Below are 22,879 nucleotides of genomic sequence, written 5' to 3' on the forward strand. Positions count from 1 at the left end.
AATGTGCCGTGCAAACACGCTTGTTAATTAAGCATACAGTGTAGGTGTTTGGTGCAGTGTACAATGCATGGATACGTCAATTGTGAATGAAATAAGACATGTTCTTCTGTTAATTGGGTACTCCGCTTAATCGGGTAAGAAATGCTCTGCCCGAGCCTACCCGATTATGCGGAGAGTACTGTATTGTCACCCAAAGGTGAAATCTGCACAGATCAAACATTTGAAGATCATCTGATCACCCGAGTTAGAAATCAGTTCGCAACACACAGATCATACAACGTCATCACCAGTTGCTTAAAAGAAGACTGTTCTGGCATTTTATTTTTAGATAATATGTTGTTCTAATTCCAAAAAGACCTAGCTGTGCAAATAAAAACGGAATTTCATCACAGTTTAGTCTGCAATTTCAAATTGAAAATGAGCCTTTATTGGTGCGATTTATGCTAATGAGCTGACAAGCCTAAATGTCGCAATGTGAGAGATGCACAACTCATGGATATACTGATTACAAGCGCTCGCATTCATGTGCGTTAATTCGTACCGAGTAGCAGACAACACATAGGCCTACATGTCACACTTGTGTGTACAACCAATACATTTGTACACTCTGTACAGCACTCATGCGTGTGTAATTGTAGCATAGCACCGTCAAGATACCTGTAATGTAGGCTGTGCTTCTGAAGTATGTGCCGAGTACTATTTATAGGAATTGTCAAGAAAACTGGAATCTATCTAGGGAAATCTTTTCTCCATCTTTTGTTAGCTATTCCATATTCGCGGAAAAAACCTGCGAAACCCTGACACGTCCAAACTGAACATCTGAATCGGAACACTGAAATATTCGTACTGCTACGACTTATTCAATGTAGAATTTGTGAGGACCACTTCCAGCAAACTAAATCTAGCTCTAGGCCTGTGTAGGTAGTAAGTGGTGTTAATGTACTGTCCTATCCATGTAGATATCTCAAATTCCAGCAAAGCAAATTGCACCAAAATTACAGGATATACTTCATAGCTTATTTCCAAGTACTCACTTAAATTTGAACCAAATCGGTTATCGGGAAGTACATCAATATTGATGTCAACTTTCAAGTCGTCACTCAAAACAAGCTCACTCTTCATAAGAGATCGTAGCGAACACTGCCTGCACAATCTAGAACAGAAGTTAGCCGTCCCATACTGTGCCAACGGGGACGCACACAGGAGCTCAAACTCAATGTGCAATTATTGTGGTAAGTTTATGTGATCTAGGAACTGTATCTCACCCAAATTCATAAAACTTGCCATAGATCATGTGACCACTGATTTTTTTTGCTCCCAAATACTTGAAAGATTTGTCGCATAATATTAGATAGCTAACTTCAGTCTGTGCTTGCCCAGGCAGTGTACGCCGCGTTCGCTCATGATGAAGAGCAAGTTATTTTGAGCGACGTCATGAAAGTCGACGTCTACACCGTACGCTTCCCGATAACCAGATCATTTAGCATTTGGATATGAGGTCAACTCCTCAAAATTTCACTATTTCAGTTCCCTCATATTTATGCAATGCCAACAGGATTTTTCTTGAAACTTGATATATGCAGCTGTACATGTATCCCGATAGAGATTCTCTTTTGCCAAATTTTGCCAAATGTCAAAGGTCAAGTGACAGTTCTAAATTTCACTTCCTCCAGATCTCTGAATTGACACAAGGTATCATCGTGAAACTGTACATATTTATGCATGTTTTACCTGACAGTGATTTTCTTGGGAATTTTAGGGTCATAGGGTCAAAGGTCAAGGGTCAAATGTCAGGTTAAAATGCTAAAATTTTACTATTCAATACTGAAATTAAAGCGAACATTCAACACATTTGTGATAAACCTGTCATATTAAATTTTTGCCAATTATGTGAAACTGTCGTCACATATTGTCATGACATTGTACTATAGACCTTTTAGGAGAACCATGCATTATGGCAGAGGCATACCAGTGGCCATAGCGACATTTCTAGTTTTTGTTTATTATGAGTTGTGTTATTTGAAGCCTATTAACCCGTTGAGGACATTTCAATTTTGCTACAACTCGCATTTCACATAGACGCTTGCCCGAGTATACTTGGGACTCGTCCTCAAAGGGTTAGGACTTTACCAAGAGACTCGTGTGTCACTGAAATAATTCTGACATGCTTTGTTAACCTTTTACCTCTTTCAAATTACATAATTATATTCATTGTATGATATTGTGTCACAGATGTAATTCTGACAGGCTTTGTTGCCTTTGACGTCTTTCAAATTGGGTAATTAGATTTTCTATATGAAAATAAAAATGGTAAAGAATAAAACTATTTAAAAGTGGAAGGGCCATTCTGGGTGTTATAGGGAGTAAATTGGCGGGCGGTTTCAGGCGGTTCAGTTACTAATGGGCAAACTTTAACGAAATGCCACTGGCACTCAATGCATTGTGTAAACAAAAAAACTCTCGCTCGTATTTTACCTCGGCAAACCTTTACAACAATTTCATGCACATGGAAATTTCTGGTTATTATAACTTGCATGTCATCCACTTGTAGGGTCAGTAAAGGCTATGCATAGCCAGAAATATGAGGGAGTGAGTGAGTGAAAGAAAGACAGCCAGACAGACAAATTGAGCAACTCAGGAAAACAAACCTGATTTGTTCTTGTTGGTTTTTGCTTACAGTTGAAGATCACAGACATGACTTCATGTCAGTAACATGATCAGCTATTAGGGCAGGTTTTTTGTCTGTTTTGTAAAGATCACAGGTTAAACTAGAAAAGCACTCTGAGAGCGCATACCTCCACTAAGCAGCTACTTTCCACCGATGATCTTGCTCTTCCCAAAGAGATTTTTCTCCTCTCCACCACTGGGGAAAAGTTCTTTGGGCTCTTCCATAGAGATCAGTGATTTCCACCCATATGTATACATGCTGAAAAATCACCCGATTTCCCAATGTAGAAGCCTTTGTTACGTCATAAACCCTTAGCTGCGCGGCACGCCTCGCCCTAGCAGAAACTAGAGCACGCAGTTTAGTGCGCGTTTGAGAACCTAAAAAATGCACAGCTTGAACTCCCAAGTTCATTGACCCTACCTGTCAAAATATCAAAAATCCTTCATAAATTCCCAAAAAATTATCGGATCACTACCAACATTTAATAATTTATTACTTGTTTCATCCAAATCTGTTAACTACTTTTTGAGTTTTTTTGCACACAGACAAACAAACAAACACACCAACGGTAACGAAAACATAACCTCCTCCCTTGGCGGAGGTAATAAGGGATACACCTTACAAGAGTTTCTGGTACATTCAGACACTTTGCAGTGCTTGCCAAGATACATGCATACTGTATGCTGCATAGAAAAAAAAGGGCTTCCACCCAATTCTCAATGAGGCTTTTTTGCAGGGGGAGTTGTCTGTCTATAGAATCATGAAATATACATTATGTATGTAATCATCACTGCTTATTCTCTCAATGTCTAATAATGGAAAATTCCACTGTTTGTAAATGTCAATGTTGTGGTTTTCTTTGAAACATTGTGCTTAAAGAGTATGAGAAGTTGCATCAGGAGTTCTTTTCTCTTTTTTTTCCCCCTTCCTTCGGTAGAATGATGTCATCAGCTGTGCCCAACAAGTGGAGATGCTTGAAACCCAACTTGGGGCCAGACTTGAGCAGCTGCAGGCCACAGTCCAGTCAAAGACAGCAGTGCCGACTGCACAGGTGTATGTAAGTACAGGCCTTTCATGTCTCATGCCACAGGCATGAGAACCCTTTCTTCCTTTTTTGTCCAAATTATATAAATGGGCTGGATGCATAGAATCTAGCAATTGCTTGTGCTAGCCTTTTACTTGAATCCGTATGCATAAAAACAAGCAATTGCTAGCGAGCCAAAGCTTTTGCTAGGAAGCGCAAGCCATTCAAGGAGGGTTCCTAGTCTAATATTGTTTCCTAGTCCTCAAGGAATCCTTGCGCCAAATTTTATGCTTTTATTAGCCGTGTATAAAGCAAGACAAAAAAAAAAAAGAAGCATGCAAACGAACAAGCAAAGCACCACTTTTTAAATGGGGGGCGCACCCTTTGCCCTACCCCCTCCCCCAACTGTTCAGCTACTACATTACGCAAGAACATAAATAATGCTCTTACTGCAATGTCCAAATTCAGGTTTTGAACCAAACACAAATAAAGATGTATATCAAATATTGTCATCATATCACCTACCTGGCATGAAAAGTGAGGGGTTTGCCATAAGTGTCAGTCATTTTGAAATTTGATCTTCTGTGTGTGTGTGTGTGTGTGTTTTCCCTAAAACTTCCAGGAGGGCTCCTTCTCTAATATTGTTTCCTAGTCCTCAAGGAATCTGTGCGCCAAATTTTATGCTTTTATCCGCCGTGTATAGAGCAAAACGAGGAAAAACATGCAAAAGAACAAGCGAACAACCATTTTTTTTGGGGGGGGGGTCCCTCCCCCAGCAGTTCAGTGACTTTACATTACGCAAAAATATAAATAATGCTCCTACCACAGCGTTCAAGCTTTACAAGGTTCTAAAGCAAACCAAAAATACAAACATATGTAATATATTGTCACCGTATCACCCATATTACATGAAAAGTGAGGGTTTTGCCTATTAAGTGTCGGCCATTTTGAAATTTGATCTTTTTATTGTTTTCTACAAAAATTCCCGAAGGGCTCCTACTCTAATATTGTTTTATAGTCCTCAAGGAATCCGTGTGCCAAATTTGATGCTTTTATCCACAGTGTAACGGTAATTTCACTAAGCGACCTGTCTACTAATGCAAACATTAGGAATATCAACCATGAGACAAGAAAGACTAGAGATTACATCTTCCCTGAGAACATTGAATGGATATTACTTCCCCACTGATCCAGCTGATCCACAGGGCCCTACCAAAACATTAATTTACAAGCAAGTAATATATCTTACTTAACTGTATAAAAAACTTTCTATTGTTATACAAAACATGAAAAAGCTGTTTAAAGTGTATTCCGATTCATGTGTGGAAAAACACAAAATGGTGCTCTTAAATCAATCACTGCTCAGTATAAGTCTCCCTGAGTATGCCACACCTAATATTGATATCGTGAATTAATTGTCCCCGCCGAACGAGTTCGAGCAGGGGACTATGAAACGGGCTCCGTACGTGTGTGTGTCTGTGTGTCCGTGTGTCCGTCCGTGCGTCCGTCCGTGCGTCCGTCCGTGCGTCCGTGTGTGATCAAAATGTTCAAAATGCTACTCCTTCGCCATTTCTAACCCGATTTTGATTCTGTTTGCTTTATATGATAGCACTACATGAGAGCTTTGAAACTTCTATACAGAATTTCAGTTGTGACCTTTGACCTTGACCTTTGACCTATATTGTACATTTTGCTTCAAAATGCTACTCCTTCGCCATTTCTAACCCGATTTTGATTCCGTTTGCTTTATATGATGGCACTAGGTGAGGGCTTCAAAACTTCTACACAGAATTTTGACCTTTGACTTCTTTGACCTTTGACCTTGATTTTTGACCTATATTGTACATTGCCTACAAAATGCTACTCCTTCGCCATTTCTAACCCGATTTCGATTCCGTTTGCTTTATGTGATGGCACTAGGTGAGGGCTTCAAAACTTCTACACAGAATTTTGACCTTTGACTTCTTTGACCTTTGACCTTGATTTTTGACCTATATTGTACATTTTGCTACAAAATGCTACTCCTTCGCCATTTGTAACCCGATTTCAATTCCGTTTGCTTTAAGTGATGGCACTAGGTGAGGGCTTCAAAACTTCTACACAGAATTTTGACCTTTGACTTCTTTGACCTCTGACCTTGATTTTTGACCTGTATTGTACATATTACTACCAAATGCTACTCCTTCGCCATTTCTAACCCGATTTCGATTCCGTTTGCTTTATGTGATGGCACTATAGGTGAGGGCTTCAAAACTTCTACACAGAATTATGACCTTTGACTTCTTTGACCTTTGACCTTGAGTTTTTACCTACATTGTACATTGGCTACAAAATGCTACTCCTTCCCCATTTCTAACCCGATTTCGATTCCGTTTGCCTTATGTGATGGCACTAGGTGAGGGCTTCAAAATTTTGACCTTTGACTTCTTTGACCTTTGACCTTGATCTTTTTACCTATATTGTACATTGTGCTACTAAATGCTACTTCCGGCGGGGACATATATTACGCACCGCGTAATTTCTACTTTTCCTTGTTTCATAATTGCAACTGATTGACAAATTGCCCTGCATCAACGTAAATAAGCACTGAATTGATCAGTGTGTTAGTAGTAGCCGTGATAAAAAATCATGGGCATATATGAGCTCTGGACAGGCGTCATCTCTACTAGACCACCGAGCTTCCGCCCGAAAGCAAGTGTTGGTTCTGATCCTTATAGCGTGCAGCAGGTACTGCGTAATTATTCAAATTCATGAAATTCTTCTGTCGAGATGTTTTCATTGCGACTGACTGACAAATTTGTATTTTGCCCTGAATTGAAAAATAAGGGGCAATTTTCTTATTGCTGTTTTGTGTCTGCGTGTCGTAGTGCATGTGTACTTGCTGCTGTGGTTAACAGCGGGTTTGATTTACTGTAATGCCCACATACTCGGCTTTATGTTGTGTGGTTTGCACAGACCAATATCAGCAACCGCTTATGCGGAAGTACCGCTTAAACGGGAGAAAAACTTGTCTCCCGACCCCTCCCAATTAAGCGGTGGGTACCACATTATTATTGTCATTTTTATCCTCATAGTGACATTTTGGTATACAGTGACATTGGATTATATAAAGTAGACTTTTGAACAACAGTTAAAAGAGTGCTTTCTAGGCAGTGCCTTGTCATACCCAATCTGGCTGTCATGAGTTTCACCTGTATATTGGAGCCAGCTATGGATGGTCCTGCATGGTCATTCATGCCATCCATCCAATGCAAAACTTTGTGTGTTGCATTACTTTAAACGTTTTGAATTACCTAAAATTATGTTTTAATACACAATTGTACACATGATGTCATCATGCAAGATGAGGCTATACAGGACATGTTGTCTGTTTTAGTTGACCAAGCCTTGCCATAATTACATTAACCAAACAATGGGGAACAAACTACTTCCACAGCTTTAAAGCATTCTCATAAACCTGTGCATACACAATAAACTGTCGATGTTTCTGTGCTAATTATGCTTTTCAATTGTCTGATGAACCCTTATCATGGTTATTGAATCATTTTAGGCAGAAACTTTATTGGAGAAAATTATTCCAGTGTTAAAAAAATTTGAGATGATTACAGTACATCAAATTGGCCTCAGAAATAGAGGTGCAAGATTTTTGTTTGTTGTGTTGGACTCTGTGCTGTCCTGGTAACCTGATTTGCGGCAAAAACAAAAAGGGACAAATCTCTTCTTAGAAAAGAGTGTGGTGTGGAGTTAATCACATTTCATAGTAATAAGTCTAATCTTTCTCCTGCTTCTCCCCCGTTAGCCTCAGTTCATCAATCTGGCCCATATCTGGAGTGGTTTTCAGGATGAGATGGTTCTCCTCAGTGTGCTTAGCAACATCTTAGCCAGTCTGGAGCCTTACAATAAGGTTAGTTTTGACAGAATTTTTTTTTTTTTTTAAACTGTGGTGCACATTATGAATTTTGGGATCATATAGCTGGAAATGGAAAATGTATTTTTGTAATAATTCTTTTTGAATATTATTATTCAATGTTTTCCCACACAAGTTGAAAGTTGTAAAATCTAACTTTACATTTGATATAAAATCATTGATGTTGAGTCATGTGTTGTGTGATCAAGAGTGTAAATTGCATTCATGCTGCTTAAATAAACCAAACACGCCATCGACTTAATGGACAAGAAAGTGAAATTATAGTATCATGCTGTTTCCTATTTTATTCAGTGATAACTAACAAAAATGTGCAGGTGATAAGTAGTTAATTACTGTCTTGAGATTTAAGTACACTAGTGAAACAGAAAGAAGCAATAATTATGTAGCATGTCATTAAAACTTTACATCCATTCCCATTGAGACACTGACTAACGCATTCCCTAGAATAGTAAGTTTGCTTCTCTGTGTACAATATTGGACACAGGTATCCTTAGTCTCATTGGTTGATTTCTAATAACAATTTTAGAAGATTTCTAATAACCATTTTAAATGCTTGCTCTGAATAAATTAAGACAATATCGTATCTTCAAATAATATAGATTGACTGAAAGGGAGATATAAAGTTTCCCCAAGATTTTCTCTTCTACTAGCCTCTAGCATATAATCAATGAAGTGTATAATTTCAAATATCTAAGTACCAAACAAAGCATGTTTCTTTACCAGTATGTGTACTTGGTGTTCTAAAGTACCTATACTAGGCAAAAAAAACCCATTTTCTTTTTTATCTTTATACCAGTTTAACTCTCACAGTAACAAGGTGCTAAAAATTCTACAGACTTGCCACCCATCAACCTGCCCATAATAATGAGTGCTTAGTACAAAACATCTCCAGAGGAGTTACAAGAAAGGGTCCTAAAACAAGCTAAAGCCCTATCACATTTCTTTATTATGAGGATATGCTGTACATACACAAGCAAGTACCACATGCATGTGTGCGTGACGCAAACATTTTCATGCAATAGTCCCATGCAACAACAACAAAAAAAACTAGCTTTTCATACTCCATGGAGTACGACAAATTTAGGGAACTATATATAAAAAAACTTTTCAGTTACATGTTATCTTTTCTCTTTTTAATACGTTCCTTAGAGAAATTCTTTAAGAAATAAAGTAAATACAGTGTCTTGACATTCATAATGAATAATGAAATCCACATGAAAACAGCTCCTTTTCACACATGAATAAACTGTGATAAACATTGTAAACAATGTCAAACTTAACATAATTACAGTCAAACCTGTCTTTAATCTAGCCGCCACCTGCTTATAGCAGCCACTGAAAAATCCCCCACACAAGTTGTTGTATCATAGACCCTCAATATAGCGGTCGCCTGCCTAATGCGGCTAGCAGCCACTCATTTTGTATCTTTATATTTTTGTATCTTGGTCAAGAAAAGTCATCTTTCCACTAACTTGACTGAAACCTCTAGATCTAGACTTTAGTAATGCTACCCTGAATAGATGCTAGAAATCAAGGTAAAGACAGCTCGTAATAACATCACAGAATTTTACCAAAATGCCGACTAATTCATGATTTAGATCCCTTTGAATAAGGACAGTGGGATATCTGTCTGGGTATTGTTTCTTCTTTTCTTCAGCTTTGCACATTATCAATCCCCTCGAACTCGCTCATGAACCCCATTTGTGGAAAACCAGTATGAGCCAGTTCCACAGGCTCAAAATGTTATTTTAAAAATCAAATGAATAGAAGTAGGCTAAAAGAAAATGAAAAAATGAAGTTAATTGTACCACTAAAAAATCTCAATTTTATAGCTGCTCATGCAAACTTATTTGCTGGCTTGTTTGTTTGTTTGTTTGTTTGTTTTTAAGAATTATATGCTGTAGTTTATGCTATTATGCAATGCAAATGTTCAAATTCAAAATGGCCACTGACCTGTCTATAGTGGCCACTTTTGTCGTTTCCCTTAGGTGGCAGCTATAGACAGGTTTGACTGTACTTCAGTTTAGAGATGAATGTTGCACTCCTGCGCAAAATTTAAACAATATACATAGTAGGTCATCTTGCATAATCTGTGTAAAGCCGAATCAGATAGCATGAATTTCAACACACCGTCACAGGTGTAAAGGGTCAAAAGGGATGAGATCCATGTTCATTCTCGGCAAACTGCTAACTTCCCAAATTCATTTTATTGGAAAGTCTTTGCACCAGCTGTTCCCCCCCCCCCCCCCCATTTTGAACAAAGACCCTGTTTACAGTGAGTGAAAAGGCCGGGCTCGGCCGCGGCCGAGCCTGGCCTTCATTTCACTGTAAACGCGCAAAAGGCCAAATGCGGTACCAAAATCGGCCGCGCATTTGGCCATGCTCCGGAGGTAGTCTTGGCCGCAGCTGGGCCGCAGCCGAGCCCGGCGTTTTCTCACTGTAAATGCAAACTGGGCCAAATGCGGTACCAAATTTAGTCTAGCTTCCAGACCCTCTGCCCGTTGTATTTCACTACTCAGGATATTAACGCCCTCAGCGTAGAAAACTAGTATAGGATAGTATAGTATAGTATAGTATAGTATAGTATAGTATAGTTTAAGGTGGTTTTGTCCTGCAGAGGTCTTTGCCTCATAGTCCAGTTGGCAAAGGGTCCAGAAACCAGACTATACCACAGTGCAACCGGCACCCTCCTAATAATAGTGTTTGTTTACAAGCAGAGCGCCACTACGACAAAATATTGAAAGGTTTGAATTAAAAGCCCGGGCCGAGTCCGGCACTGTAAACGGACAAAATTGCAGGGCCAAGTACCGCAATTGATGCCGGGCTCGACCACGGCTCGGCCGTGGCTCGGCCCGGCCCTGCACTGTAAACGGGGTCAAAGACAATGTGTAGTTAATGTGCAACAAACAGAACTTGTGCTTTGAATACTTTTATTAAGCTCATATATCAAAATGGAAACACAGATGACATGTTTTTTTTTGTGTGTGAAATTTGCTTCCATAGAACCACAGAGAATTCTTCACACCAGATGTAATTGGTCCTCTCCTTGAAGGAATTCCTGTCAAAACAGATGAAGATCGCATTAAAGAGGTAAATTGTTTCATTGGTGCTGTTCACATTGCAAGTAAAATTTTCCAAAGTTAGAATTTTGCGAAGTGTAGGTGAAGGTTGCTGAGCTTCCCAAAACTTCGTCTGAAAAATTGCAAGCCAGAGTGTGAAATTTTGCACTCCAGGTACAGTTTGCTGTAATTGTAATGTAATGAACGCTCATCACAGAAAAATTGCAAAGTTTGTCATGTGACTTCCACGCACGTCCTGTTCATTTCTCAAGACTCCATGCAAATTGTGAATGCGTACTATGAATGGGAGTGCTATGAAAGTTTGGGGTTTTCGTGTTACTGCTAATCCTAGCATACGTAGTACTATGTGGAGAAAAGAATATGTCTTGAATACCAAGCACATTATTGGCACTGATCAGTATCAATAATGCCCACTGGATCCACGGTGATGAAATAAAGTGTCTCTGATATAGGACCTATGTACCGTGGTATAGGTCCCATCTGGAGACAAGATGACATTTTGAGAGTACAACGAAAGTAAGAGAGAATATGTAAGCAAAAGCGGGAAGGGGGAGAAATCCTGCAAGGACACAAAAGACATTGGCGTATTCACCACACCTATTGTGGGATGGTTGCCTGTGTACTGTATGGGAAGAGCAAAAGCAGCGGCAATACAACCTTGTGATCTTGCCAGCGGATCAAATACCTTTACAAAATCTGATTTGATGTTCATTCTCTACATGAATATAGTGGAATCTTATATCCAGTACAGTCAAACCTGCCTTGGCGGCCACCTGTCTATAGCGGCCACCTGCCTATAGCAGCCACTGAAAAGTCCCCCTTAGTGAAAAGCCATGTTATAGACCCTGTGTATAGCGGCCACCTGTCTAACGCGGCCAGTGGCCACCAATTTTGCCTCCTGTGGTAGACTTTAACCTGTCTATGGCGGCCATAGACCCATGCGGAGCCGCAGCCGAGCTGATAATTCAGCACGTATTGCTGCTTCGCAGCCGTGCCTGTCATTCATGGCTAGCGTTCAGTCATGGCTACCGCTGCATTCACCTGCCACTCCGCAGTCATAGTAATACACTTAAAAGATCTTGTTTGAAGTAGGCCTACGCGTGCTATTATGCAACAACTCGATCAATACCGGCCGGCATTGTTCAATGCATGAAGCACACGTGTGCACACATGTACACATACTACATATTTAATGCATGCAACAATACATTCATGTAGGCAATGCACACAAAATGTCAGATAACCTGTCTATAGCGGCCACCTCTCTGTAACCTCCACTCGATCTTTTCGTCTCCCTTGGGTGGCCGCTATAGACAGGTTTGACCGTATATGGAATAACAAAGATTTGTGCAACCTTCCCATGTTTACGACAAACAAAGTAACAACAGATTTGAGAAAAAACTTGAAGAGTGTGTGCAGAGAAGAGGTATGATGTATTGGAATTAGCACAATAATAAATGCATGGGATCAAGAACAACTAGTCGCAGTGTACAACTAAAGAGATTTGCGCAGAGTTGATCCTGTGCAAATCGAACTACATTCTGGAATCATCCTTCAGGCATGTGCAGTTCTTTGCAACTGATCGACAAATTGCCCTGCATCGACGTAAATAAGTACTGAATTGATCAGTGTTTTAGTAGTAGCCATGATAAAAATCATGGGCGTACATACTGTACTGGATATTACTTCCCCACTGATCCAGCTGATCCACAGGGCCCTACCAAAACATTAATTTACAAGCAAGTAATATATCTTACTTACCTGTATAAAAACTTTCTATTGTTATACAAAACATGAAAAAGCTGTTTAAAGTGTATTCCGATTCATGTGTAGGAAAAACACAAAATGGTGCTCTTAAATCAATCACTGCTCAGTATAAGTCTCCCTGAGTATGCCACACCTAATATCAGAGACTCCAACCCCAAGCACCTTCTGATCTGGAGATTCTCCCACCTGAAACCCCTAGCAAACGGGAGACTCCAAGTTGATGTGTGCGAAGCGCGAAGTTCCTAGGATTCTAGATGTTCTCTGGTGCTATCTAAGGCTTATTTTTTCAACATACGATAGAAATAAGTAAGAAATCCTTTCCACCGGGAGACACAGAGCCAGGGCGGGAGAAATCAAATCTCGAACGGGAGATTGTGCAAAAATGGGCTTTCGGCGGGAGACTCCCGTCGAAAACGGGAGAGTTGGAGTCTCTGCAATATTGATATCATGAATTAATTTCATAATTGCAACTGATTGACAAATTGCCCTACATCAACGTAAATAAGCACTGAATTGATCAGTGTGTTAGTAGTAGCCGTGATAAAAAATCATGGGCATACATACTTGAGCTCTGGACAGGCGTCATCTCCACTAGACCACCGAGCTTTCGCCCGATAGCAAGTGTTGGTTCTAATCCTTATAACATGCAGCGGGTACTGCGTAATTATTCAAATTCATGAAATTCTTCCGTCGAGATGCTTTCATTGCAACTGATTGACAAATTTCATGAATTTGAATGTGCAGTTCGTTGCGAATTTTTCTTGGTAGTTATTCCCTGGGTGCATAATGTTGGTAGATGTGCAAGACACCTTTTGCTGTCTGTATGGAGCAATGCATTACCATGGCATGGTAATGGCAAATTTTCATAAAATTCATGCAATATGTGGCTTGGACTACTCTCACATAATTTGAGCTGTTGACCTGTGTAATAGTTCTAATTTTTGTAATGCTAACCATGTGCAGAATTATGACTTTAATCAAAAGATTAGAGATTCGTATATCAATGCTTGTTCTTTTTCTGTAAAAAAAAAAGTGCATGTATTTTTGTCTAGTTTACTTTTTGCAACGTAATAGTGGGCTTGTTTTGATATATAACTCATATGAAGACGCACATAACTATCAAAGCTGAGCTGACAGGATTTTTACTTTCGCTGAGCCCATTCGGGTGCCCATAAAGTGTACAGCAGAAGGACTCTATTCATAATCTCATGTCCAATTGATATTTTGCATTGTTTGATGGCACATGCGGTTGACTGTGGAAAGGGGAAACATATATTGCTTGACTGCATTCGCACAGGTGAATTGCCAATCTGTCATTTGGGGGCATTGAAGGCTCTCAGAGAATAGCCTGAAGAACAGATTGAGACAAAACTTCTGCATTTAACCAAGGCATATACAGCTGGCCAAATTCATGGAACATGTGTGCGATGTAAGGACATCTGAGTAATGTCAAAGCGTACATACTATTAAACCTGTGAAGGGCAAGCTGATTTCGCAATAGCACTCATTTCCCATTGACGCTTGCCCAAGTATACTTCAGTCTTGGGACTTACTCTTCCACAGGTTAAGATGCAAGAATAGATGAACATTGAGGAGTTTGTAGGTGTGTAAATGGCATAATATTCATGTTGTTTTAAGTATCTGTAATAGAGAGTAGAGTACCCTGTTGACATTAATAGATGCATACCTTAGTGGGTACTTATTTGCCTAATGTTGCTTGACCTTTGAGAGATATGAGCTGTTGTTTTAAGTGCAATCTCTCTTGATATCTGTTACGTTCAAATAGGTGAAGTATTCATATTTGGACATGGCAGTAAAAAAGAAAAGTTACAAACAAACTTGTCCTTATATTAGATGTGGTTCTGTTATCATGCCCTAGCTTATAACTATTCTTTCAAAACTTTCCAAAGCATTGTTATGTTTATGTTTTTAACTGTCAATACTGTTAATTCATATATTTTACCTGTTCTGCAGACTTTCAGTGCTTGGAGTGCATTCTGTCTCATGTATGGTATAATATTTTATTTTGCTACTCTTTTTTAGACAGCAGGTAAAGACCATCGTGTTAAACCATCTGACTTCAAGCACGTGGACTGGTTGTTTCCAGAAACCACCAAAAACTTTGAGCGGCTCCCTCTCCAGTATAAGGTTGGTGATACGCATAACCTTATCCACACAAGATGAATATGACCTTTTCAGTCAAGTTTACAAATTGTTGCACATGTGGAGGTGTCATGGCCGAGTGGATAAGGACGCACGTCTCTGAATCACGTTGAGCTTGATTTAGGTTCATGGGTTCGAGCCCCACGAAGCCTGACATGTTTGCCCTTCAGAAAGGCACTTTATCCACATTGCTGCTCTCTACCCAGGATTACAATTGGGTACCTGGTGGGATGAGAATGTTTATGTTGGTTTTATCAGCATGTGCGCTCCTGTAAAATGGCGACTGGCTGGAATGCTCCCCAGGGAGTGGAGAGAGAGCACTGTCTGTGCTAGCGGGAAAAATTGCATCCAGACACCGGGGTAATAATAGTATGTATGCGCTTTGAGCACTCTATAGAGTGGATTTAGTGCAATATAAATCCATATTATTTATTATTACCCGTATCAGGCATCTGAGCTATGGTTCTTCTAAATTGTATTCTCGGCACGGGGTTACACGCCAGCCGGGAGAAGAGGAGCAAATTTTCCATATTCCCCTCTTTGACAAACGCCTATGGGATTTGTGTGTTAAAAACGAGAGGAATATGGCATCTGGGCACTTGAGCTCCCAGTGAGGAAAATTTGCTGTTGATAACAGTTTCTCGCGGAGTAGTTTTGCGACGAAGGGCAAAGTCCCATAGGTTAACACGTAAAACTAAGCGACAATTCAATCGCTGTTACTGTGTGAGCCTTACTGTTTCTATGTCCGTCGCATACCCGAGTTTCGCGACAAAGGGCAAATTTCCATAGGTTAACTCATAAAAATAGGGGACGATCCCTGCGCCTGTGTGAGTAAGCTGTTATACACACGCAGCGTACCTGAGCTGTGTATAGGGATGCAGTGCGCAGTGTGGTGTAGAGCTCGACTTGCGCCGAATGGAAAATTGTTAAAATTTACATTGTAATGATTTATTTTGCTGCTCAAGATGCCTAAAGTGGGTAATAATAATGATATGGACAGTCTACTTTCGGGGGATACAACATTAATTGCCCTCAATACGACTCCAGTTCAGGCAATAAATGTTGTATTATATTGTTACATTTACAAAATTGTAGTATCCTTTTAGCTAGGAGTAGGTAGTGTACATCTGCCATGCTCAATACTTGGTTTAGATTTAGAACCCAATGTTAACCATTCTGACAAAGTTCAATATCTTACACTAGTTTGTGTGTTTGACAGAATTTCCAGTTTGAAATTTAATCAATACATGTTTGAAATCGATTGAACTTCTCATTTTATGTAGTGTAATATTGCATAACTGTTTTCCTGTCTGTTTTTAGCTCATCTTTGCTGACAGCTTAAGTTGGCTGTTGTAAATCCATCATCTTGCATGTGTCACACTTTGTACATCGTCCATTGTGTATAAACTTTGCACCTTTTCAGCCTGTTGTGAAAACCCCCATTGTGGATTTTCACCAACTTTGTCAGGTAGCATACCTAAAATGATAGGATCTCATTAAATGTGCTCAATTGGGCACCATGTCCCCCCTCCCCCACCCCATCCAATTTTGAGAGAGTCCCCAGGATTTCCCAAATCAGAACCACAGTTTTCAAAAATCTCTTTCATCTCTTTCATCTCCTGTAGAACCAAAAGCGACAGAGCTTGAATAGTGCTATTAGAAAGTGCAGTGATGACTATACAGTCAACCTGGCCTAAGTCGACCTCGAACAAGTCGAAAACTCGGCCAAGTCGAAGCTCCAGAAAAGTCCTGATTTTCTCTTTACTTATTTCTTTTTAAAAATCTTTCACAAGTCGAAGTTTTACAAATCGAATTTCGCCTATGTCGAAGATAATTTCGCCTATGTCAAAGATAATTTCGAGTCCAGATTTGTGTAAATTTGTGTAAATCCCTCGCACAAGTCTTTTTTTTTCCCCCAGTACATCATTCAAACATGGAAGTGAGCATTCTTTCATTCATTGATAAACAAACAAAGGAAAAAACACACTACTTTTGTGATAAAATACTCCCAAGGGTCGAATACAAGTTCATCCTAATATCCCTTGTATCCTTGGATGTCCAGCTGAGAAGAATATAAATCACATGTACCTGGTTAGAGGCAAGCCATGTGCGGGTGGCGCAGCAGGGTTTGTGGGAAAAAGGGAAGAAGAAAAAATCCTCACAATCCGGTACAAGCCACCAATCTCACTGAGTGGCGAATGTTTGCGAGCGTAGTGTTTTGAAAATTTCTTTGCGACAACAAAAACTGTTTCCGACAATAAAAACAGTCTGCGAGTTTGACTGCATTTGTTTACGAATTTGCTTGCAAATTCCCTATAGTATTCGCTACGCTCGCAAACATTCGCAGCTCAGTGAGATTTCGCGGAGCACGCGAACGATTTGCGAAGGACACGAATGGCAAAATCCAACATTCGGAAGTTTTTATCGGAATGTGTTCGGACAATTAAGCAAAAACAAAACAAAAACACACATTTTTGCGCAGTTTGTGCAAAGTTCTCACAATGTTTGTGTAAATGTTGCATTTATTTCCGCTAAAATACAGCCAGTTACGTAAATGAAAAACACACGTCGGAAATGCAACCACACAAATTTTTCAATAATCATGGAGAACAATGTTTCCAAGGAGATCTATAGCCGTCTTGAGTTGAAGATTTTTTCTTTCCTGTATATCTCCTTTCTTTCCCTTTCATTTCTCTGTTGCGTATGTGTGTGCAGACCATTTGTTTGTTTGTTTGTTTGTTTCTGATGACCTATTAAAACAATCCCACAATTAACAACCATGTTTTTTCTAGGTTCCCCCACGCTTTATCTTAAGTTTCAAATATAATTTCCGTGTACATTAGAGTAATTTAAAGTGTATTTGGCAATTTTTTTTTTTTATATCGAAAATTTCGTTTTCATATCCAGTGTATATAGTTGCTTGATGGGTGGATGTACTACTGTAGTATGCTATGATTTTGTTTTGCAGAAAACGTAGAGCGTTAAAAAGGTCATACATGAAACATGTGCCAAACGTTCGTGAGAATGTTTCAAAAGGTATATGAACAGGTATTGCAGTTATGTCGTAAAATTATCAGAAAAACTTTGCGAATTTCGCGAAACATACACGAGACATTCTCCAAAGTTTCGGGGTCTGTTTGGGGTTTCACCAAGATTTTGCGATCATCGTACACGTCTGAAGAAGGTGTCGCACATAATGACGAGACTTTAAAGACATTTTCGAGACCAAATCACGACCAAATCATGACTCATTGTCCGGAGAAGGTTTGCAAAAAAAAATCGAATAGTTTTGAAATTCTTGCTGAAGTAACGACATCCCCAAACAATTGATGACGCCTCCGAACTCCCGCGTTCGTTTGGCGATTTTTGCAGACTAAAATGCGACTGTTAGATTTTGCCACTCGCGACGTAACAACGTAAAAAACGCACATTACGTGCAATGCATTTCGATTATCGCAGTCCAGTAATTGAGCTTCACGATTTTTTTAAATCAAACAAAACAAAAACACTAAATACTACATATTGCTACCTTCTAATGTATGTATTTAACAGCCAATAAAAACATAAAAAAGATACTGCGTTATAGAAATTCATCGGGAAATATCGCGAAACATATGCGAGATATTCTCCAAAGCCTCGCGGTCTGTTCGGGGTTTCAAGAAGATTTTGCGAAAATCGTGCACGTCTGGCGAAGGTCTTGCACTATGACAAGACATTAAAGACATTTTTGAAAACAAATCACGACCAAATCATGACTCATTGTGTGGAAAAGGTTCACCAAAAATTTGAATTGTTTTGAAATTCTTGCCGAAGTAAAAACGACATCCCCACACAAATTACGACGCCCCGAACTCCCACGTTCGATTGGTGATCTTTGGCAGACGTTACGTGCAACACATTTTGATTATCGCAGTCCAATAATTGAGCTTCAGGATTCTTTTTTAAAACTTAAACAAAACAAACACATTAATTACAACATATTACTACCGTCTACTGTAATTTCACGGCCAATAAAACATACAAAGACACTGCATTATGCAAATTTGTCAGGAAATACAAGTCGAAAAAAATTCGACTTTTGCGGAAGTCGAAGTGTTTTCATCGGTCCCAATAGATTTGACTTAGGCGAGGTTGACTGCAGGTTCAATTGTATTAGTAGTTACGTTCAGACGGCAGGCCCTAACCTCGAGGTTTAGCTCTTGCCCCCTAACTACGACGTGTGTCCACACAACGAATCTTAACCTCGAGGTTACAAAACCTCAAGGTTAAGCTTCTGCCCCCCGTAACTACGAGTGGGTCCCACTCGATGTTAAAACCACAAAACCGGAAGTTTCAGCCCACACTGCTAACAAGGCGTCTATTTATTCTTTAGTCCAACCCTGTCGGACTCGCTTACAGGTACTCTTTTTCTCTGTCATGGTATGCAGAGATAGCACTGCACTGATGACTTTATGCCTTTATGAAGATATTCGTCGAAAACATTTTTTTTTAGCGTCGGAGAAAAATATAGAATACAGTAGCGAGTTCGACGTGTTCAGTTTCAGAGATCAAGCGCATGGGAAGAAAAGATGATGTTGTGTCGTGCGTCATAGGTTTTTCACGTGTAGTGTATTTGTGGTGTACGTTTGGGAGGTTGACCCGGAAGCAGAGGGAAATTGTGGGGGCTGGAGTTTACGGCGAGGTCACTCTTAACTTCCAGTTCGTTGTTTTTTGTGTCCACACGGTGCTTAACTACGAGTGGGGACCCCCCGCAGCTCGTGGTTAGAGCACTAACCATAAGATTTCTCGTGGCTCGAAACATCGAGCAAACCTCAAGGTTTGCTAACTACGAGTACGTCTTCACGGTCCCTAACTACAAGCTCTAACCTCGAAGTTTCCTAACTTCGAGGTTAAGGGCTCCCGTCTGAACGTAACTAGTGGGTGGATGTGGTGGATGTGGGTGTGCCCCCCCCCCCCCCCCTTTGGACCCTGTTGGGGATCGGCATGGGGGGCAATTTTCATTGTTTCTTGTTAATGAATGGTCAGAGTTTCAACAAACTGTACAGGCAGCATCCCTAGGATGACAGAATCTCAGTTTGATATGTATGAGTACCATGTTCCCTCTTCTGATCCTGGGAAGCCCCCAGGTTGCCCCAAAACCCCAAATTTAAAGAGTCTTTAAAGTTCTTCTCTAGAACCAGAAGTGATAAAACTTTGTCAGTGGTAAGAGTCAGTGAACTTGTTAATGTAAATTTTTTAAGTGTATTCTTGGCGAATCTGGGGGTGCCACTTTGGGGCCTTATGCGGGACCATCTTGGGGGCCAATTTTTACATTTTCATCTTCTTCTTGAAAACTCATGGTCAATTTTCACCAGACTTGGCAGGTATTATCGCCAAAGAATATAAATAGACCTATTGTGAGAACCAGTCGCCAACACAACATTTCTAGCTATTCATTTCTTCTTCTTCTTTTTAAGTAATTCCAAGCCCCCCCCCCCCTCCTTTTTTTTTCTTTGTTTGCATGTTAAGAATTAAATTGTATGTGTTGATTGAGGATATAATTGTTCTTTTATTTCTATACATAATTACCTTGCTGTCGACAAGGGCAATGAGGCTGCTCTTCTTCTTCTTGACTATTCGGCTGCGTTTGACACGCTCGACCACACGTTGCTACTACAACGACTTAGTAATGACTACTCCATCATAGGCACTGCCATCCAATGGATCAAGTCATATCTTCAAGATCGCACACAGAGGGTGATAATCAATGGGACCTGTTCACGTCCTAGTCCTATCAGCTGCAGAGTTCTGCAAGGATCCGTTGCCGGCCCCCTTCTTTTTCTCCTCTATACAGGTCCACTCACCAGAATCATCAATTGTCATCATGGTGTCAACTACGCTATGTATGCTGACCACACTCAAATTTACATAACTATGTCACCTGGCGATAGGATTGCTGCTGTTAATTCACTGAGAGAATGTCTCAACGACATCAAAGCCTGGTCCACTGCCAACAGACTCCGTCTGAACGAAGACAAGTCTGAACTCATCCATTTCTCATCACAGTTTAGGAGCACAGTTCCTCTACCAGATCTAACTACTCTGGATGGGATTATTAAGGTCTCTGACTGTGTTAGAGACCTTGGCTTTACTTTGGACAAACACTTAACTCTTAAACACCATATCACAAACATTTGTAAGTCTGCAACATGGGGTATTTTCAAAATAGGGAAGATCAGGCGTCTGCTTGATCAATCATCAGCTGAGCGGCTCGTCCCTGCCTTTGTCTCCTCCTATCTGGACTACTGCAACTCCCTCCTTGCCGGCCTCCCTCTTTCTCACATATCCCCTCTCCAACGTATCCAAAATTCAACTGCTAGATTAGTCTCCCTTAGTAGGAGACATGACCATATATCTCCTGTTCTCCGCTCACTACATTGGCTTCCAGTCCATTCCCGTATTACTTTCAAGATCCTACTTCTGACGTACAAAATCACACGTAATCTTGCACCCATATATCTTCAAAACCTAGTCTCTCTCCGCTCCTCCTCTTCTGCCAGACCCCTCCGTTCATCTTCCTCTCTCCAATTACTTCATGGCCCACATACAAAAACCCGTTATGGTGACCGAGCCTTCTCTTCCATTGCTCCCACTCTTTGGAATAAACTCCCTCTGTATATTCAGAATGCCTCATCTGTCGAATCATTTAAAATTCTTCTTAAAACTCACCTGTTTAATCAGTTGTAATTTTTTTTTTCTCCTGGAGGCGCACACAGTTATCAATTATTGTACCATTGTATCACATGTATTTTTCTTTTCTTTTCTTTCTTCTTCTTTTGTTACTGTTAACGCTGATTTTGTTAATGTTATTGTGTTTTCTAATCTATTTGTATGAGTAGCAAAGTGCGCTTAGAAACGTCAGTATGAAGCGCCATATAAATGCAATTATTATTATTATTATTATTATCATAACTTAACACATATTTTTTTATTTAAATCTACAAACTTTATTTTGTGTGTGTGATAACATTGTTGGATGCATAGTTTAATTGTGGAATTAAACAGAACTGAAATGAAAACTAGCAAATATAGAAATAGATTCAGGTAATAGCACAGGTTATATGCACTGTTTATTGAAGCTGAGATGAATACTTCCAACTTTTGTGGCCTAAAGTGCAATCTTTCACCATGTTCAAGCTTTATATTTTGTGGTTGTCCATCCTTCCCTCCTTCCGCCTTTGTGTCTGTCTGTAATCAATTTTGTGCACAACGTAACTTAAGGACCATTTGAGTTATGCAATAAAATTTTGTAGTATGAGTGGATGAAGCTGTGCCCATCAACTTGTGGGCACACACGCTCAAGGTCAGAGGCAGTAAATCAAGGTCAAATACCTAAATTTCACCATTATTCCCCATATTTATACAATACCTATCACATGAGTAACTTTTTACTCATTCAACAGGGGGTCTATTAACTACCATGACAGCAAGCATTATGGAGGGAAAGTCTTATTCACTTCTGCATACATGTGTCAATGTACATGCACCTCTGAGAGGATTACAGAGTTACTGACAAATTGGTATTCTGAGCTTGTAATTAGCATTGAAAATTAATTCAAAACTTGATGCCAACGAGTGTCATTGAGTACTCCTTGTAATAAAGCATTGCAGCATTTATTCTTGACTTGTATCCTGCAGAATTCAGAAAAAAAAAATATAGGCAGACTTTGAGGGATTTTGCCAATTTTTGTGAGCAAAGAGAATGAGAACTTTGCATAGTTAAAGTTTGCTACTTTTATCACTGTTTTTTTTGTAAAACACATTTTAAACTTTAATGTTAAGTAACTTTCTCATTTCAGGTCCAACATTGACGAAACATACAATTTTGTTGTGTGATTTTCAGCGTTTATTAAAGCCAACTTAAATATTGTGTGGAATTGCACTTCAGTTGTCAATATGAACATCATCTTCTATGTATCTATCAATCATACAGGGATACTGTGGCTGGTCATTGGTAACATATGATCGTCTCCTACTGCCAGGAAACCCAGATATTGGAGTCCTGCGTTACCAGGATCGTTATTATGTTTTCTCCACACGCCAAGCAGCATATGAATTTGCAAATGATCCACAGAGGTAAGTGTAATTATTACTGTATGAATGGGAAAAAAGAAAGTTCGCACGCGTTGAATTAAGCATGGAGCTACAGCAGAAGCTCAGGGTGTTCAGACAGAAAAGAAAAAAAAAATTATACTAGAACGGTATAGCTA

At 39.7% G+C, this 22,879-nt stretch overlaps 1 protein-coding gene across 1 annotated transcript in view; it reads left to right on the forward strand.

The window, feature by feature from the left end:
* LOC140241534 (cilia- and flagella-associated protein 206-like) overlaps positions 1-22,879 on the forward strand; it is a 145,924-nt gene that overhangs the window by 91,274 nt on the left and 31,771 nt on the right. Inside the window, exons 8-12 of the mRNA XM_072321269.1 lie at positions 3,606-3,725; positions 7,492-7,596; positions 10,624-10,710; positions 14,511-14,615; positions 22,603-22,745. Of these exons, the coding sequence (XP_072177370.1) occupies positions 3,606-3,725; positions 7,492-7,596; positions 10,624-10,710; positions 14,511-14,615; positions 22,603-22,745 (560 nt within the window). The remainder of the gene's footprint in view (positions 1-3,605; positions 3,726-7,491; positions 7,597-10,623; positions 10,711-14,510; positions 14,616-22,602; positions 22,746-22,879) is intronic.

This window comes from Diadema setosum, chromosome 18, assembly GCF_964275005.1.
Source record: "Diadema setosum chromosome 18, eeDiaSeto1, whole genome shotgun sequence".
Lineage (NCBI taxonomy): Eukaryota > Metazoa > Echinodermata > Echinoidea > Diadematoida > Diadematidae > Diadema > Diadema setosum.